The sequence below is a fragment of the Canis lupus genome, chromosome 22, assembly GCF_011100685.1.
Source record: "Canis lupus familiaris isolate Mischka breed German Shepherd chromosome 22, alternate assembly UU_Cfam_GSD_1.0, whole genome shotgun sequence".
NCBI classification, from domain to species: domain Eukaryota; kingdom Metazoa; phylum Chordata; class Mammalia; order Carnivora; family Canidae; genus Canis; species Canis lupus.
Genome location: NC_049243.1, coordinates 5,526,474 through 5,545,975, shown reverse-complemented (window position 1 = coordinate 5,545,975; position 19,502 = coordinate 5,526,474). Strand labels below are relative to the sequence as shown.

The 19,502-nt window shown below is 36.1% G+C and overlaps 1 protein-coding gene and 1 non-coding gene across 3 annotated transcripts in view; one reads left to right on the top strand and one right to left on the bottom strand.

Moving 5' to 3' along the window:
* The window catches only part of COG3 (component of oligomeric golgi complex 3), a 67,743-nt gene that overhangs the window by 36,876 nt on the left and 11,365 nt on the right, over positions 1-19,502 (top strand). For both annotated transcript variants that reach the window (XM_038569575.1, XM_038569576.1), the window contains 6 exons: positions 3,234-3,358; positions 6,852-6,941; positions 9,058-9,178; positions 12,107-12,195; positions 12,305-12,439; positions 17,520-17,595. In XM_038569575.1, the coding sequence (XP_038425503.1) occupies positions 3,234-3,358; positions 6,852-6,941; positions 9,058-9,178; positions 12,107-12,195; positions 12,305-12,439; positions 17,520-17,595 (636 nt within the window). The remainder of the gene's footprint in view (positions 1-3,233; positions 3,359-6,851; positions 6,942-9,057; positions 9,179-12,106; positions 12,196-12,304; positions 12,440-17,519; positions 17,596-19,502) is intronic.
* LOC119865265 lies at positions 13,954-14,060 on the bottom strand. The gene has a single exon (XR_005376646.1). It is a non-coding gene; the product is annotated as a U6 spliceosomal RNA (small nuclear RNA).

Sequence of the window (19,502 nt, the reverse complement as noted above, 5' to 3'; positions counted from 1 at the left end):
AGGTATTGTTGGCAGAACTATAGAGACTAGTTAGGAGATTGTTTTGTTTTCATTTGGAAGATAAAAGTTTGAGCTAGGGCACTGACAAGAGGATGGAGAGAAGTGAATAGATGAGACATCTGATTAAAAGCTTGAATCAATAGAATTTGAGGACACACTAGTTGTGGGGGCTGAGACAGACTTAGCAGGTCCATGTGGACAACTGGGAGAATCTGTGTATATCAGTCTAGAGCTGTACTGTTCAGTATGGTTCAGCAGCCTGCCATTGAACATGTGAAATGTGACTCATCGGAATATGCTGTTAGCATATAAAATGCACACCAGATTTCAAAGACTTAATATGAAATAAAGATAGAAAATACCTTATTACTAATATGTCTTGAATACATGTTAAAATGGTGATATTTTGGATATATATTGGGTTAAAAATGTTAAAACTCATTCCACTTATTTTCTTTTTAATTTTTTTAATGTGGCATTTTAATATGTTACATTTATGGCTCACATTGTGTTTGTCTCGGACAGTACTTCTCTAGAGCCTTAAAAAGGACTGAGTTGGACGATGAAGATTGTAGAGTAGTTGACACTTTGGGCTTGTGTGTAGAATCACTTCAGGACAGATAGTAGTAGAGTAGCAATAGCAGAAATCTGGGGGGAATACCTCAGCAGATGCTAACAGTAAAGAGCAAATGGAATTAGAGGAGTGTCCTGGGCTGACAGCGAGATAGGTCAGAAGCAAGGGGATAGGATGTGATTGAAGACAAAAGTAGGAGGGCTTGACATAGTTTTAGGTAAAGCGTGAGAAATGGAAGATCACAAAGATACTGTGGTCAGAGAATGAGATGCTAAGATTTAATAATTAAGAGATGAAATAGTTTGGAGTGGTAAGAATGTCTGTAGAAAATATTAAAGTAATTCTGAAAGAAACTCTTGAGAAAATCTGTATGGTAGGGAATGCAGGGATGGAAGTGAAGGTCTTCAGAATTGACAACCATGTGGTTGTCCATATGGTTATATTTTATTTTATTTTATTTTATTTTATTTTATTTTATTTTATTTTATTTTATTTTATTTTTTTATTTTATTTTATTTTATATTTTTATTTTATTTTATTTTATTTTATTTTATTTTATTTTATTTTATTTTATTTTATTTTATTTTATTTTATTTTATTTTATTTTATTTTATTTTATTTTATTTTCCATATGGTTATTGATGCTACTTAGAATGTGATAGAATTTGGGATGGAAAGCAAGACTGAGTCATACTTAGAATGTGATAGAATTTGGGATGGAAAGCAAGACTGAGTCAAGCAGCAAGGGGCGCAAAAAAAAAGAGTATATAATCACTTTTCTTGGTTCTTGGTTTCTTGGTACGTTGGAAGTGAAAATGAGAAGCCTCCAAAGTGAGAGCTTTAAACAACATGATGTTCATATAATGTAACTAGGTGCCAGGGCAAATTGATAGAGGGACCATAGTGTGAAGAGGCTGATTATCAGTATGTTTAAAAGAATAGGCCCTATTCTCTACATAGAGCAGTTCAGGGGAGGATGGGGCTCATGGAGATAGAGGAGGATGCCAGAGGAAGATTGCAGGAGGAAGAAGCCCTGCTCTTCAAAAGAGGCAGCCAATAGCTACTCCCCTTTTGATGTATTGTCATGTAAGTTGACTTTCCCTCTGTCATAAGCCAACTTCTGCTTTAAAGTACTTAAATAGATTTGTTTCACTGAACTTGTATTTGGGAGTACTTTTTTGGCTCTATTTTATATTGAAGGAGGGATCCTACAGATACGATAATCTTAGCACAACTAGAGATATTTAATTTCCTAAATATTCTTTGATATAATTTGTTGAGTTTATTCTTTTTAAGGAACTTCATATAAAGTAGATATTTTAAGGTAATGCCTTAGAGAGGAGCTTTTAAAATTACATGTAAAAGTTTATGTACTTTTGAAAAGCAGAAAGTTAAAGTGAAAAGCAGAATTATAAAGTGAAAGCACTAACCTACAGCGTTCTCTCTTTTCCCCCATATACCACGACCTCCAGACCTTCTTCTAAGCATAGGCCGTTTTAGCTCTTTTAAAAAAAAAAAGAAAAAAGGACTGTGCTTTCCTTGGCTATACTTTTATATTTTTATTATTGAAAAGATTTCAAATATACCAAAAAGCAGAAGGAATGATACAACAAACAGTGAACACTAGTACTCACCATCTGGATTCAAGACTTTACATTTTATCACGTTATATATACATAATATTCTTTGGTTAATCATTTTATTTTTATTTTTTTTAAGTTTATTTAATCTCTACACCCAGTGTGAGGCTTGAACTCACGACCCCAAGATCAAGAGCCTCATACTCCTCCAGCTGAGCCAGCCAGGTGCCCCAATCTTTCGCTAAAGATTGCCACATTGCCAGCTTATTCTTGAGTATTTCATTATCTCTCTAAAAAAAGGACATCTCTTATATAACCACAAAACTTTATTGCACTAAAACATTTAGTAGAGTTTCCTAATGTCTTCTAATACCCAGTCTATATTTCATTATCCCTTCTTGTTCCAAAGTATTACCTTAAATTTGCTTATGTGGCTCATTTGAACTCTGGTGATTGTGCTTTCCTTACAAAGATGTCTCTGTTCAACTAAGCTTCCTGCCTGTTGCTCCTCACCCTCACCAGAGTGTCTGCCCTGTCTCAGAGAGAGGGGGGACATTACTCTTGGGAATTGGATAGACTAAGTAGGCCTGTAAGCAATACAGCTAAGAGCATGGAAGGCAGGCTGTCAAGCTATGATTAATTTTCCTGTTTCACATTGCTTTATTTTCTTGTCATTCTCTCCCTCCATTGATTCCCACTTGCTTCCACATGACTACATACAGATCTACCTCCTTTTTGAATAAGGTGTATGTATACTGTTTATTTATTCCATAAAGATTATTGATCAGGGTTCTAGAATAGCTGTTTGAGTTAAACACACACACACACACACACACACACACACGAGGCTGGAATGTATATATGTATTTATGTGCAGTCTCACTTAATTGTGTTAAATACCAGCTGTCATGGATTCCTGTGGGTTCCTATGACATTCTTGATTAAAGGTGAAAAAACCTAGAGAAAAAATAGATGCCTCCAGCTATTGATAACTAATAACAGTTTATAGTTAACATGCAAATAAGACAAACCTCCAATGTGTGTGAAATGTGTCTTTTTTTTTCCACTTGGGTTTTTAGGTTCAACAGAATCCCTCAATCCTAGACCACAGACCACAATTTCTCCAGCAGACCTTCATGGAATGTGGTATCCTACAGTTCGAAGAACTCTTGTGTGTCTCTCCAAATTGTACAGATGTATAGATGTACGTGTGTAAATTCTTAAGTATTTACTATAAATTGCTTGCCCTTTCATGTGAAATTTAAAAATTTTAAGATCTTGATGTAGTATTTTGTTTGGTATTAAATGAGAATCATGATTTTTAGAGACCAAGGTAAGTTTAAGATAAACCTAATTTAGGGATTCTTTCTTTTCGAAAGATTTTATTTATTAAAGAGAGAAAGCATGAGGCAGGGGGAGGGGCAGAGGAAGAGAGAGAATCAGACTGCTAAACAGGGAGCCCGATGTGGGGCTTGATCCCAGGATTGTGGGATCATGACCCGAGCTGAAGGCAGACACTTATCCAACTGAGCCACCCAGCCACCCCTAATTTAGGAATTCTTAACCTGTTCATTCTGTAGACCCTTGGAATTCACTAGTGGCCTTTGGAGAGTATGAACGCCTTGAAATTATGGGTATAATTGTGTTTGTATGTCTATATTTGTGTCTTTCTTAGGAGAGAGAAGGGATCTGTGATCTATCATAGGGATCTATGATCACATAAAAATTTAAAACTACTGGTTAGTTCATTTATTTTCATTTGTAGGTAAGGAAAAAGACATGCAGAAAGGTTACATGATAATGTCTACTGTCACATGGGTATAATATATATTTAATATTAAATTTATTATTAAGTGCATCTACTTTAATTTAGGTTTTTAAAATAAGGATTATTTATTTTCAAGAGAGCATGTGTGTACCTATGTATTAGTGAGGGGAGAGGCAAAGGGAGAGAGAGAGGAAGAGTATATTTCAAGCAGACTGCACTGAGCCTGACCCAGGGCTTGATCTCATGACCCTGAGATTATGTCCTGAGATGAAGCCAGGAGTCGAGTGCTTAACCAACTAAGCCACCTGGGCACGCCATTATTTTAGTTTTGAACTCTGTTCAAATCAATATTCTTTTTTTTTTTTTAAAGATTTCTTTCTTTTTTTTTTTAAGATTTTATTTATTTATTCATGAGAGACAGAGAGAGAGAGAGGAGGGGGCAGAGACATAGGCAGAGGGAGTAGTAGGCTCCATGCAGGGAGCCTGAGGTAGGACTCAATCCCGGGACTCTAGGATCAGGCTCTGGTACTCTAGGATCAGGCTCTGGGCCAAAGGCAGGCGCTAAACCATTGAGCCACCCAGGGGTCCCAAGATTTATATATTTATTTGAGAGAGAGAGAGAGAGAGTTAACATGGAACTGGGGGTGTGGAGAGAAGGACAGAGGGGGGAGAGAAAATCTCCAGCAGATTTCCCACCATGTGCAGACTCCAGCTTGGGCTTGATTTCATGATCCTGATATAATGACCTGAGCTGAAATCAAGAGTCAGAGGAGCTTAACTGACTGAATCAGGCACCTCTAACTCAACATTCTTAACAAGTAGTATTAAGAATCCATGTGTTTCTAACCATGAACTAATTTTAGTTATTTGCTGAAATTAGCAGTACCTTTTCTTTTTCTTTTTTTTTTTTTCTTTTTTTTTAAGTACTACCTTAAACTCTGTGCATTGATTTAGGTCAGAGTTAGTGTAAACATTCTAGAATGTTTAATGATATGATTATCAATCTTGACAGATTAGAGTTGTCTTTACCTATTTAGTATTAGGAGTTTGCTGCTGAAATAGTTTATACAATTCAATTTTTTAAAAAGTTTTATTTGTTTAAGTAATCTCTACACCCAACATGGGACTTGAACTTATAACCCTGAGATCAAGAATTATATGCTCCTCCAACTGAGCCAGCCAGGTGCCCTTAAAATTCAGTGTTTAATTTAAAATTTGATTGTTACAACTCAAATAGTATGTAAAAGTAAAAAGTGGTTAAATACAAGAGCAATGTAATTAATTGTCAAGATGGTATTATTTTCTTTAGACAGGAGTTCGAAGGGAGTGTTATATCCCCCTGCCAAACGCTCCATATCTTAGAGGCCTAGGGGCAGGCAAGATTGCACAGTTGTTTCATTGGTTCAGTAGAGTGCACAGTACTTAATGTCTATTTTAAGCTACATAGCTATTGGAATTTGTGCTTAGATTTTGTAATTCAACCAGAAAATATCTTTTGGCCTGTTCTGGGACTTTTAGCATGAGGCCAGATCACCTCTACAGTTAGATGTCTTACCTCTTTTGCCCAGCTAATGAGCTGTCTTCCAGAAGGAGGTTTGGACTTTGGCATCTCCTCTTCCCCAGATTCCCCAGTATGTGTACTGAATGATGGTATATGAGGCTGGGATCCAGTAACTTTGTAGAGTAGACCAAGATCTCGAGGGACACATGAGGGTGTATTCCACATAGAACCTGTTACCATGATAGGCCCTGTGAAGCCTTTTAGGTGCTTAACAGGGATTTTAGCCAAACAGTAGGATAGACCTGAGATACCACTCTCCCTGTTTTTATTTTATGTCCGGGGGCCGGCCTAATTTTTTTTTTTTAATCTAGCTTATGTCCAAATCTTATCCCTCTCTACCTTAAGCATTTGAGGCAAGGAAAGCCAAGTCTAGTGAAAAACTCATGAAGACTGAGCAGGGGGAAGGGAAGGTCTTTCTCAGGCAGGGGCAGTGACCTAGCAAAAGGCATCCCTAATCTTTTTTACTGCAGAAGCCTCATGGAAAACACATGAGGGGGAAGCAGTACGAAAAGAGAATAACATCAACTAGAGATCAGGACCCAGGACTGTGGCCTCATAATAAATATCTTGCTCACATTCCTCCATATCGGTTCTCTCTCAGATGGGATGGAAGCAGGGTGGGAAGCAAGGGACTGCAGGCAACTCTGCGCAGACCACCATGTGACACCTCTGGAAGATACAGAAATGGCAGAATTAAATTAAGACTCCTACTTTGCATGCTATTTGTAACCTAATTACTTTGTTTTTACCTAATTATATCTTACAAAAATTTTATTGCTTTCTTTAGCATTTCTGTATTTCGTGCACAGTATCGTATAATTTATATTTACTAGTATTTTATTTGTCAACTTCCCCATCATTGAACATTTATTTGTGTTTTTTTTGCTGTTTTAAATAATGTACTCAAGAGCCACGTGCATGAATTTTATGATACAACAGTGATTGGGTTACATTTTTAGAAGTGGATTTACCGAGGCTTTGTTTTAGAGTTGGTTTTATTGATTTGAAAAGCAGCCTACAACATAAGACTATATTGGAATCAGGGCTCTGTGGGTCAGAACCACATCTACCTTGTTCACCCACCCCTGTGCATCCAACGTTTAGCACAGAGCCTAGCATGAAACAGGTGCTAAGAAAATATTGTTGAAAGATCACAATGAGAGTTTTGAGAGATACAAATTACAAAACTGTGTGTTGGTCTAGATAGGTTGCATGGGAATAGGAAACTCCAGGAGGAATATCGTCAGTAACCTGTTAACCCAGTGGGTGCTGGCAAGCAAGCATCCATTGTTCCGTGTACTCCATTTACAATTTCTCTTTTTGTGTTGTGAAGCACTTCAGGGTAATGTTTTTCTTTTATTTCACCAGAGGGCAGTGTTCCAAGGATTATCACAGGAAGCCTTGTCTGCCTGCATTCAGTCATTGCTTGGAGCATCAGAGTCCATCAGCAAAAACAAGGTTTGATGAAGTGTTGGTGAAGTCTTGTTACCTATAATAATATTGTGGAATGCAGCATTTGTTTATAGGCACAGAAATTGAAAGCCATTTTTGGCAGTAGGTTTTGTTTGTTTAATATGATTTAATTTTGAGGCCCTTTAAGAGAAGCCAGAACAATTGACTCCTGAACAACACAGGAGTTAGGGGGCACAAATCCCCCCACGAAGTTGACAATCCATGTAGAACTTTTGTTTTCTCCAACACTTAACTGCTGTTGACTGGCAGTCTACTGATAACATAAACAGTCAATTAATACATATTTTTTATGTTATATGTATTATGTACTGTATTCTTAAAGTAAACTAGAGAAGAGAAAATGTTATTAAGAAAGTTGTAGGGTAGAGAAAATACACTTATAATACTGTACTATAAAAAATTCATGTGTACATGGACCAGTGCAGTTCAAACTATGTTGTTCAAGGCTCAATTGTATTTTATTATAGTGCTAACTAAAGACAGCACTATAAAAGAGTGCTTAGCTTTGCTAAAGTGTCAAAAGGGTACTTTGGTTATAAATTTTATAGGGTAAAAGTTTATTATAGCCTTAGCAACTGGGAAGGTAGTAGGCTCCTGTTTCCCTGAAAAGACCAAAACAGTGTTTTCAAGAAAACAGCAATTTTTAATCATCCCTTCAATGATCCCTTCAATGATAGTCGAATGGCCTCACTGGGAGGAACTTAGCCAAGTCAGTTTGGAAGACTGTGGTCCGTGGGTTGTGTGACTAGAAGTAGTTGCCATAACTTTGTGACTTACAGTTTTTAATCAAGAAGTGATTTAGGGCTGAAGTTTGTTCCCAGGGCCTCTTGAGAACTTTGTATAGCATGGTCAAAAGTGTTGGTCATTTAATACTCCTTTAAAATACCTGTCGCCCAAAGGGAGGGAGCTGTGGGAGCTGTTTCCAGGGAAACTTTTTTTGCTGCTTGGAGTATTCTAACCTTGTGAACCCTTCCGGACTTCTAGATTTACAAACTTGATTTTTTACTTCAAGGCTTTAGATAAATTAGTGTAAAACCAAGCAAAAACAAGTGACAAAGGAAACTTCCCACAGAAAAATTTGGGATTCTGTTGCCAGGAAAACTGTACCTATGTTTGTGACCACTGCATTTTCCCAGTCATGGAATGGAAGGTTGAAATGAATTTTCATATGCTGGAAAGAGGAAGGAAAATTAGTTGTAGACAGGCAGATTTAAGTTTTAAAAAGTATTTCTAAATCTGAGCTCTTATATTAATAATATGTGAAATCAGGAAGCATGTCTAATATTAGGCAAATGGGTTAATTGTGGCATACTCCATAGAGTTAGACTATTATATAGCCATTAAATATATTTATCTATTTAAAAAGTTTTTTAAAAATTATTTATTTATTTTTTTTGAGAGAGAGAAACCAAGAATGAGAGAAAAGCACAAGCAGGGGGAGCAGCAGAGGGAGAGGAAGAGGGAGAAGCAGACTCCTTGCTGAGCAGGGAGACTCATAGGTGGGTCCCGACAGGGCGGATGCAAGTGTAGTGACTCTCGGGGTGTACAGTGTCAGTGCTCTGTTCATGACAGGATAATCCAAAAATGGTAATCCCAAATCATTTTTATATTTGGAAGCTCCTTTTGTGTAAATGTGAATATTTCTGATATTCTGGATATTGAAACCACCTTGATCAAATAGTGAGAGCCCTGTTACTTGAAGAGAAACTAGAAAGCCATGAGAGGTCAGAGTCACGCTCCTGTTTTGACCTTTACTTCCTGCTCCCTGCCATGGTTAGGTCACTTCATCTCTTTTGTTTCTGAACTAAGTTAAAATAGATTTGATTTCTTTTTCTAAACGTGTTATTTTGTAACCTTTGTCTGATTTACTTTCTTGGATTGATGAAATAGAGTGAGTGATAGTAAGTTTGCAGCAAGATTTTTCCAGAAAATTCAAACCTGGGTAATATGGGGAAAGTTCATTGTACAACAAAGGAGTATTGGTAGATAGGATAAGGGCCATAAACCTAGGTAGATTAATGTTGATTAGTAACAACACCATGTGTTTTATATGTTTTTATTTAATCTGTGATAATATCCATTTTTCTGTCTTACAATTTAGACTCAGATTGATGGACAACTTTTCTTAATTAAGCACCTTTTGATTCTTCGTGAACAAATTGCTCCATTTCATACTGAATTCACCATTAAGGAAATTTCCCTGGACCTCAAGAAAACTAGAGGTACTTCATTGTCCTAGCTGGCACAGTTGGGTGTGTTTGACCTGTCCAAATGTGTCAGCAAAGGTTATAGGTTTATTTTATGTTCATCTGCAATTTTTTTTGCATGCTGCGCTTGCTAAGCATGTTGCTTGTTCATATTAAGCTGAGCTGTCAACATCCTAATTACATCTGACTTGTTATATTTTCTTTATGAAGGGAACTGTATCTGAGCATCTCACTTTGTGATATAGCATTACTTCTCTTAGACTCTGCCACATATTACCATAACCAGTTAAAAAAATGAAAAATCAGTGTAACAGCTACTTAACAGTGTCAGCTAATTGGGGTGATTTTAAACATTGAGTAGAGTTTGTCAGTTCATGAAAATTCAGGAAGCCAGCTGGGTAAAATGGGAGAGTACTTATCTAAGAGTCTGAAAAGATTTGGGTTCTGTTCCTGGCCCATGATTTCCTGGTTCTTGTGTGATCTTGGATGGGTATATTAGCTTTCCTATCCCAGGTGAAATTAGCAGAATCAACTTGTCATGATAACATCACCAGATTATTGAGATCATTAAGCATGAAAATGTATGTTAAAGTGCTTTATAAACTTTAGGTGCTTAAATAAGCCTATTTGGTATTATTAAATCAGCTGGTTGTTAAGTAAGTAATCATGTGGATAGGGCCTTTGAGTTGTTAATAGACACTGAATCATCTTGGGAAAGATGATTCATCCATCCTGGTGATTTGCCTCTGACTGAATTAACAAGAGGTGATTTCTGAAAGCTTGAACTAGTGGGATGCCTGGCTGGCTCAGTGGTTGAACATCTGCCTTTGGCCCAGGGCATGATCCTAGAGTCCTGGGATCGAGTCCTGCATTGGGCTTCCTACACAGAACCTGCTTCTCCCTCTGCCTGTGTCTCTGCCTCTCTGTTCTCTCATGAATAAATAAATAAAATGTTTAAAAAGAAAAATTAAAGATCAAAATAGCTATTTTCTAAGATGTTGATCTTAAGCAGTTAAGGATATACTATGAATATCCCTAGTTTCCCTTACTTACAAATTTATCTAGACTTTGTCTTAACCATTTCTAAGAGAATTAAGTTCTAATGCCTTAAGTCATTGTTTATATAATGGAACTTCTCTCTTAGGTGTTGGGGAAATTGAGAAAGTAGTCACTCAAATTATTTACTGTACTCTGTTGTTCAGAGGAACTCCAAATATAGCATTTTCAAGGGTAGCCGGTTGCTTGTTCCCTAATGATGTGCTTATAAATAGTGGGCTTGACTTACCTGAGAACCAAAGTGGTTTCATCATGAGTCATATTAGATCAGTTTTACTTTTTATTTTTTCCTAATGTTCTCTCCTTTCCACCACAGAGAATACTTCTTGGTTCTGTTCGAATTTGAATAGTAAGCCTGTGTGTTACTTGTATATTTTGTGATTTTTAAGATTTTTATTTTTAAAAAGATTTTTATTCTTTCATTCATTCATTCATTCATATTCATTTAAAGGGGTGGGTGGGGGTGAGAGAGTGCTTGTGTGCTTGAGCTTGGAGGGAAGAACAGCAGATGAGACAGAAGAGGAGAAGGGAGGGAGAGGGAACTGCAGACTCCCTGAAGAGCTGGATGTGGGCTTGATCTCAATCTTAACCACCCTGAGATCATAACCTGATCTGAAATCAAGAGTCAGACACTCAACTGACTAAGCCACCCAGGCGTTCCTGTGATTTTTTTTTTTTTAAACAGTAGCCAAATTTCCTGGCTTTTTCCTTTATAAAATGCATAATTTTTTTTTTATAGCTGATTCTTCTCAAAGGCTTTTATCCCCCTTCCCAGTCTAGTGGATTTCCTTCTGTCCTTTCAATGTGAGGTGTGGGAATATTGCAGTAGCTTTGAAGTGTGCCAGGAGCTGATATTCCTTAACTTTATTTAAAGTGATGGAACAAAGTAAGGTTGATCTACTTTCTTTCATTTTTTTTTTCTTATTCATAATTTGTTGCTGCTTACTTAGTTCTGGTATAGATCCACTGAAGTGTGAGAAAATGAAATGCCCTAAAATTTTGGCCAATACTGGTTTAAAGTATGTTTTCCCTAAAATATTATAAAGCCTATATAATCCTACCATATGCTGATTTGATTCTATTTAATCTCAGACAGTCTTTGAGGTTATCTTATAGAAAAGACAGTAGAAACAAAGCTTTACTCTTAATACTGAATCTGATAGATCTTTTTCAGTAAGATTAGGGTCAAGGCAGTAAGTACTGTTGTGGTGTGTACTTGTAGAAACCACAGAGTTGGAAGTATTTCATGCTTTGCTTCTCCAGCGTGGCAAAGCAAAGAAATGGTCTTTTCTATCACTTAAGAATACTTGCTCTCTTTACTTTTAAACCTCTAACCTCTCATGACTAACATTATATCTTATTGCATTTGAACATCAATGAGACCTCAGTTAGTACCTTGTATAGATTCTAGTTAGTCTGGAGGTTAAGGGGTAAATATGTCCTTTTGGTGTTTTCTTTCTGGCTGACACATTAGTTTATTCACTCTACTTCAAATGAATAAATTTCTGTGCCAGCTAGGATCTTAACAAATGAAGCTGGGTAAGTATATGAATTTTTTAAAAAATAACCTATTTAGCAGCATAAAAGTAAAGCAGGGAAGTTTTAAGGCATCAATTACCATTTATCATTTTTCTTTTTTTCTGTAAATGAATAATTGAGATTAATAGTCATTGTGAAAGTGACTTGTAGGAAAAAACTATGTGTAGATACTAGAGCCATGGTTGGCATTAATCTCATCCTCTTCCATTCATGGAGGTGAATTGGAATTGAGACGACTCTTGCTTTGTGGTAACAGATAAACTAGTGTATGTTAACACACTGAAACAGTAACTTGGCCTTTCTGCTAAAATTGTACATATTCACTGGATGAGTTATTTTGTTTCACAGATGCTGCATTTAAAATCCTGAACCCTATGACTGTTCCGAGATTTTTTAGGCTGAATAGCAACAATGCCTTGATAGAGTTCTTGTTGGAGGTGAGAAGGAGTCTGTTTTATTGGTGGTGGGAGATAAATGGCATTCTTTACATGTCTGGTAATTTCTAGACACGTAAAAACAGGAGGAAATTGTCATCTTCTTTTTAAGGGTACTCCTGAGATAAGAGAACATTATCTTGACTCTAAAAAAGATGTAGACCGTCATCTGAAATCGGCCTGTGAGCAGTTTATTCAGCAACAGACCAAGCTGTTTGTAGAGCAGCTGGAGGAGTTCATGACAAAGGTATAGACCTTGGTGCATATTGGGTAAAGTAATTTTGACTTCTTCCTTAGATTTCCTTTTGAATTACCCTCTTGTGAAAACTCTGGCAGGATACAGTAAATAGCCAATTCCATCTAGGAGATCACTGTGTTTCCTATAATGGAAGCTTTTTGGTTTGGACTTTTAGATAAGCTTGCACAGTTTTCAGTTTTGTTTTTTTTTTTTTCAGTTTTCAGTTTTTAAGAGAAAAAGTGCATATATTGTCTACTAGCTAAAATCCATCCAACTGGCTAATGCCAGTAATGAAAAAAAATCAGGTCATGGCTATTTTGACTTTACTGTTTCAACCTTATTTTTTATTTTTATTTTTTTTTTAATACTTAAGTACTGTTACTGAGGACTTCATAAAAATGTCTAAAAAGTCTTGAAATTAAAAAAAAAAAGTCTTGACATTAACTTTCATTTATTAAGCCTCTACTGTCCAGACTTGTATTAGAGTACATTATAAAAAGAATAAAAATATGACAGCCCTTTCTCTCAAATTTACTTACCTAATTCTTAACTGGAAAGACAAGTTGTATCTCTGAAATGCCCGGGAGACCGTGAAGCAAATTGTTAGTAATTTTTTGCTGGGGTCATCAAGACTAATATGCCTGAAGCCTATGATATTTGTTCAAAAGACAGAAGACATTTGTTTTTAAAAATAGTAATAAATGCTGAAAAACCAAATATAGAAATATTAAAGCAGTCAAACTGTTTTATCATTGGCATATATCACTTGTTTACTGGGTTTTAGTCCATTCATATCAAGTATTTGGAGTATGTATTCTTTCCCTTGCCACGTAATTTAAAAGGAGAGTGGTAGATTTCTTCCTGGGTTTTGATTTTTTTAAAAAATGGCACAAGTATGTTGATACTCTGTGATTTACAGATACATCCATTACAGTTTTTACTGAAATTGTCCTTAAGGGAAACCAGTCTGTAGATTGTATTATGTATTTTGGGGAGAGCATCCACATTAATCCTGCTGGGAAATACTGTAGATGAGTATTCTGCAATAGCAGAGCAACAGAATGAATCTTCTGACATAAGCAAGTAGATTATAATGAAATCTAGGATTAAAGGGTTTTTCTGGAAAATGTCTGTGGAAGTCAGGAGAGTGAAAATTCACTGATGCAGCTGTCTAAGTAGTATAAGTTTGGTAAATCTGGTATAACTCTGTAATTGTACATTTTGGAAGGTTCTGAACATTATGAACAGTTTTAAAAAATCAGAGGTATACTAGAAAACATACATTCCAAGTCTGAATTCATAATGGTTCTCCGTGGACATGTTACACATCGATAGCAGAGACTTCTGTATAGCTGTTCTCGCATCTCTTTTTGTACATTCCTCACTGAGGGGTTGGAGAGGGAAAGGCCCCTGCCTCTTGACATCATTGAGAAGTCAGTCTCATCCTCGGTGCTTAGTCTGCGTTGCCCAGGGTCAGAGCATTCACTGATGTCTCATTTTCTTTTTTCTTTTCTTTTCTTTTTTTAAATATGGAACGCTTCATGAATTTGCATGTCATCCTTGTGCAGGGGCCATGCTAATCTTCTCTGTATCGTTCCAATTTTAGTATATGTGCTGCCGAAGCAAGCACTCATTTTCTTTTTTCAATCTTGGTCCCTCACTGGTCTTCAGAGTCCAGTCAATATATTTTGCAGATAGTACAGCTGAGAGGACTGAGCATCCCTTTACGTTATCTTATTCCACATTCAAGTCCCTTCCCCCATCCTTTTGGAGTAGAATGAGTCAGAGACAAAGATACACACGCATGCACAGAGCATGCAGCATAAGCACTAGAGTTCACACAGATATATGTGATCGTTTAAGACATTGCTTCTTAGAATTTGTGGACCAGACATTTTTCACTTTTTATCTGGTGGCTGTCACTAGTATTCTGAATAGCAGACATAGAATAAATGATTTTAAAACTTTAAAATGATTTTCTTTAAAGGTAAATCTGCAAGTGCAGAATCTTGTGCCTCTTTTATTATAGTTGGCATCTTAGAAGGCAGCCCATGATTGTACCTTGATAAATGATTGCAAGAGAAGCAGCATTCATTGGTACAGAAAGGGAACAGTATTTCATCTTCAATTTGGGTGTATGCTTGTAGGTCTCAGTATTTTACCATTTGGATGTAAGCCTCATCAACAAATGTTCTCAGCTGAGAACAGTTCGGGCTGATTTTTTAAATAGATGTGGGTTTGCATAATAAAACAAACTATGAGTGAGGGGAACATTCTTAGGCTGTCTGAAGACTTGTTTTTGAGCAGAAAGCTAGGGGTGTGATTCTGGTCCCCTTTTACCTGCTGTAAATTGGCCTTTTTGGTTGTGTAGCTCGTTCCTTGACTCTCCTATTGAGATGCTTTGTTTTCATTAATTCTCATTACATCCCTGGCACCTAGAGTAAGTAAAACCTCTTCATTTCACAGATTGAGAAACAAAAGTTTTACAGAGTGATTCAGTATACTTAAGACAGTCATTTCTACAAACTCTTAATCTGACTGGTGTGAACATCCTTCCTGATTTTTTTCGGTACAGTTCATGAGGTTTCTTGAGAAAAATAAAATAAATTCTAGAAGAACATACATTGTCTATTGTCCTATTTCCTGCTCCTTGAAAGATAACCTTTTCTCTAAGTATTTGAGTAACCCTAAGGAGTATATAATACTGTTTTAAGTGTTAGGGGTAGAAGTTCATATGAAAATAATTTGGGTCAAATATCTTGTGTTAAACTCAAAAACTATTGATACTTTTTATTGTTTTAGAATTTCATTATACTGAACATTGCTTGAAGCAAACCCTTAAGTAGGGGTCAGACTAATCATGGGTAGGGTAGAAAGAGCAGTGAGGAAGGCTCAGCCCTGGCCCCCCTTTGGCCACCTGCTGAGTGAAAAGGTGGCAAAGTAGATTCTCCAAGCCTTGATTTTCTAATCTCTGTAGCAGAGAGAGAGAGCTACTGTATCCCTCTTCCCAGCTTAATATGAAGACCAAAAGAAGATCATATATGTGATGGTACTTTAAATGCTGCAGAAATGTTGTAGGAAAATATGACAAATTTGAAGTGCAGGTTTGGCTTTAGCAAAAAATCTGAATGAAAACATTTTAAAGGAAGTACCTTTCAAGTTGATAACTAAGCTAAAGTGTTTCCCCATGTTAGGACCAGTTAGCTTATGCTGAAGACTCAGGCTTGTATTTAACAATATTCATTTTTTTCCAAGTAATTTACTAAAGTATTGGAGGTTTATTTATTCTGGGAGAGGGGGGCAGATGGAGAAGGAAAGAATCTTCAAGCAGGCTTCATGCACCAGCGTGGAACCCAACACATGACTCGATTTCACAACTCTGATGTGACCTGAGCTGAAAATCAAGAGTCGAATGCTTAACTAGCTGACCCACCCAGGTGCCCTGCCCTGCAAGTTTATTCTTAATATTTCCTCTGAAGTATTAGTTTCCTCTAGCAACACTATAAATTTAAATTTTTTCTTGATTGTAAGACATGTAATAGAATTTGACCTATAAATTTAATTTTTGTTCTCACAGACTTATAACCTAATGGGAAATCATGGATAGAAAATATGTAACATTATGACGTGTACTACAGTGTTACCATGAGACAGTGGGGCTTTGTTCATTTCATAGGGTTTTTGAGAAAGATAGGGCTAATTGGGGAAAACTTTTGAAGTAAATTCTCCTTGCAGTTTAACTTAAAGGTAAGTATATTACCTAGGTGGTAAATAGAGATGGATATAGAAGTTTTTCTTGGTTTTTAATATAAAAATAATGTAAAATAAAATAATCATAATAATATAAAAATAAGCCTAAACCTATAGCATATATGTCATTATGAAATTGGCCAGATTGTGGAACAATCAGTGGAATAATAGGCAACCATTACTAATAAAATGTAACTGTTGGACACTGAACAATGTCCAGAAATTAGAGTTAAGTGGGGAAAAAAGATGTCAAAGCACAGTGTTCCTATTTTTGGAAATGTAGACATATGTTTATATATTTATGTTGGAAAAGATTTCAGATAACATATACTATACACAAACATGTTTTTCTTTTAGCGTTGTCTAATCTATAATCATACATATGATTTGTTTTTAAAAGTTGCATCTCACTATAAAAAGTAAAGATACAGAGAAGGATAGACAGTAGGAAAGGGGTGATTTTATATACATGGCAGCAAAAGTCTATAAGGAGTGGAAGTTTGGATCTGACTTAACATTGTATTTTGTCTGTGCCAACTTCTGCCTAAATATTTTTCTGGCCACCTTTAATCAAAAGTGTTGGTTCTCAAATTTTTCTAATGAGATTATCTAGTGAGGCCAAGGTCACAGCCTGGACCTTTGGCACCTAACAGTCCATTTAAAAAAATGTTTTATGCAGTTTCTGTCCTTCACCTTCCCCAACTATACCTTAGCCCCACCACAATTTGCTATCTTAAGAGCAAGCTTGTCCAAGCAGCCGGATGTACTTTTTGGGTTTCCTTCTCTGTAGTGATGGCTGAGGATAGAAAGGGAGATGAATAAAAGATAGGCATCCAAGCCTGCCTTAGACTAATTGGTCAAGTATGTCTTTTGATGCTATTTGAAAATCTTGTTTTCATAACATTCTCTCTGTCTGTGATATAATGAAAAGAATCTCTAGATATGAAAAGGAGATTTTATCCTGCTGGTGTGACATTTTTCTAACAGCATACAATAATAATTTAATGTTGAAATAATAGTCCACTTAAAAAGAGCCCTGTTCCGTGTTCTTATTTCCCTAGGTCCTCAGTTTGTCTTCTTTCTCTAAAATGTTTCAGACTGAATCAGGACATTGGTGGTGGGTTTTTTTTCTTTTTTTTGCAAGACAGCATATGCCCTGAAATCATGAAAGAACTTTTGCTAAAATATGTTATTAGCTGGAAGGATTGTGAGTTATGCATTTTTTTTTAGGATTGCATATTTGACTGTCATCATGTTTTAATAGGTTCAGATGGTGTTGTGTATCCTTGGAAAGCTGTGAAATAAGAAGAAACGTTTTTCTTTTTGTCTCATCTACCAGGTTTCGGCATTAAAGACGATGGCCAGTCAGGGTGGACCCAAGTATACCCTTTCACAGCAGCCTTGGGCACAGCCAGGTAGTCAACATTTTACTATTTGGGATTTCTTTTTTTAGAATGTTGATTAAGTTTTATTTATATAGTCTTTGACAGCTTGGAGTTGGTTTCCTACTTCTACTGTGGTTTGTGTTGAAGCAAGATGCAGTTTGGAGCTGACAGGTCTTAATGGGCCAGCACTACTTGCATTTCAAAAAGCAGTCCGAGGAAAGATGAATTAAAAGAAAAATACACAGGGTTAAAAATAAAACGTGGCTTAGATGGAAACACTTTGATTCTGCACACCTGCTTTTCATTGTGTTAGAGCTTTGATGAAATTGTAGTCTGAAATTATGGAGGGAATGCTATTGTTCTCAAGTGTTAAAGAATGTTGGGTCATTATTTTGTTTTACCTTTTGTGCAAGTTACATCTTCTGTTAACATTTTTAGAATGTTCGGAAAAACATTATAAAAATTGTGGTGTCAGTTGGGAGTTTGGAAGCAGTATCATTGTCTGATTGGCAGATATGCTTGAGATGTTCCCAATCTTACTCTTTCCTAAATGTAAATTTTTTTGTGCCAGAGGGTCTTGCCTTGCCTTTTCTTTTCTTTTCTTTTCTTTTCTTTTCTTTTCTTTTCTTTTCTTTTCTTTTCTTTTCTTTTCTTTTCTTTTCTTTTCTTTTCTTTTCTTCTTTCTTTCTTTCTTTCTTTCTTTCTTTCTTTCTTTCTTTCTTTCTTTCTTTCTTTCTTTCTTTCTTTCTTTCTTTCTTTCTTTCTTTCTTTCTTTCTTTCTTTCTTTCTTTCTTTCTTTCTTTCTTTCTTTCTTTCTGCCTTTAGCATTAGACCTTGGACATTTAGGGTCATAACTCTGTGGGTCACTCTTGGTTCATTTTTGGCATTTTAAATTACCATTAAACCAGAATTAATAATTTTGGAAGATTTGGAAGTATTTCTGGCTCTTCCCTTGCCCATATCATGATAGAGACCCTTTGAAACCAAAAAGGGCAAAATTATGGTAGAAGAATTGTGTTTTAATTATGGATAGGCTGTATCCAAGTTGGTATTGGTAGGGCAGCTTTTTGCTGACAGAGAGATCCAAATACAGGTTTAGCATCCATAAAAAATTGTCCAGAGGCACCTAATCTAGTGTTAGGTTTTTATATGATTGGTTTTCCATGTTGAAAGAATCTATTGTTTTGTTAGGTATTTATTTCTTTTGAGAAAAAGAATTGAGGTCATTCTAAAATTTTTGGCTGTTATTAATGGCTCAGGTTAATTTGAAGTTGAACTAGAACTGAGAACCTGAAAGAGTAGCTGTGCATCTCCTCTCATAGGAGGATTTGTAAATGTCCAGAATTACTGGTTGTATTTGAATGGAAGATAGGATTTTATTTCAAAAATTTGTAATATGAACTTTGATGATGTCAGATAGGTTTACATTGATTTGCTTTATTGCAAATAGACTTTGTGACAGCTTTAGGCCTTTTGTTTACCTGTGATGGAGACAGTAAATGTTTTACTGTCTTCATTATTTTAAATTTTTGTGTCACATGTGAGATTGAAATCTTCATCATCTTACCAAGGACAGAGATCATACCTGATGCAGTAGTACATTCTCTCAGAAGACAAAATAATATTCTTTTATTGATAACACTGGAAATTCTTTTTTTTTTTAAACATTTTATTTATTTATTTGAGATGGAGAGGGCAGGAGCAGGGGGAGGGGCAGAGAGAAAAGCAGACTCCCCGTTGAGCAGGGTTCCTGATGCTGGCTCAATCCCAGGACCCTGATATTATGATCTGAGCTGAAGGCAGATACTTTAACTGACTGAACCACCCAAGCAGCCCTGGAAATTCTTTTTGAAATTTATTTCCTTAATTAATTAATTAATTTTTAGAGAGCATGCAAGCATGGGTGTGGGGAAGGGCAGAGGGGAGAGGGAGAGAGA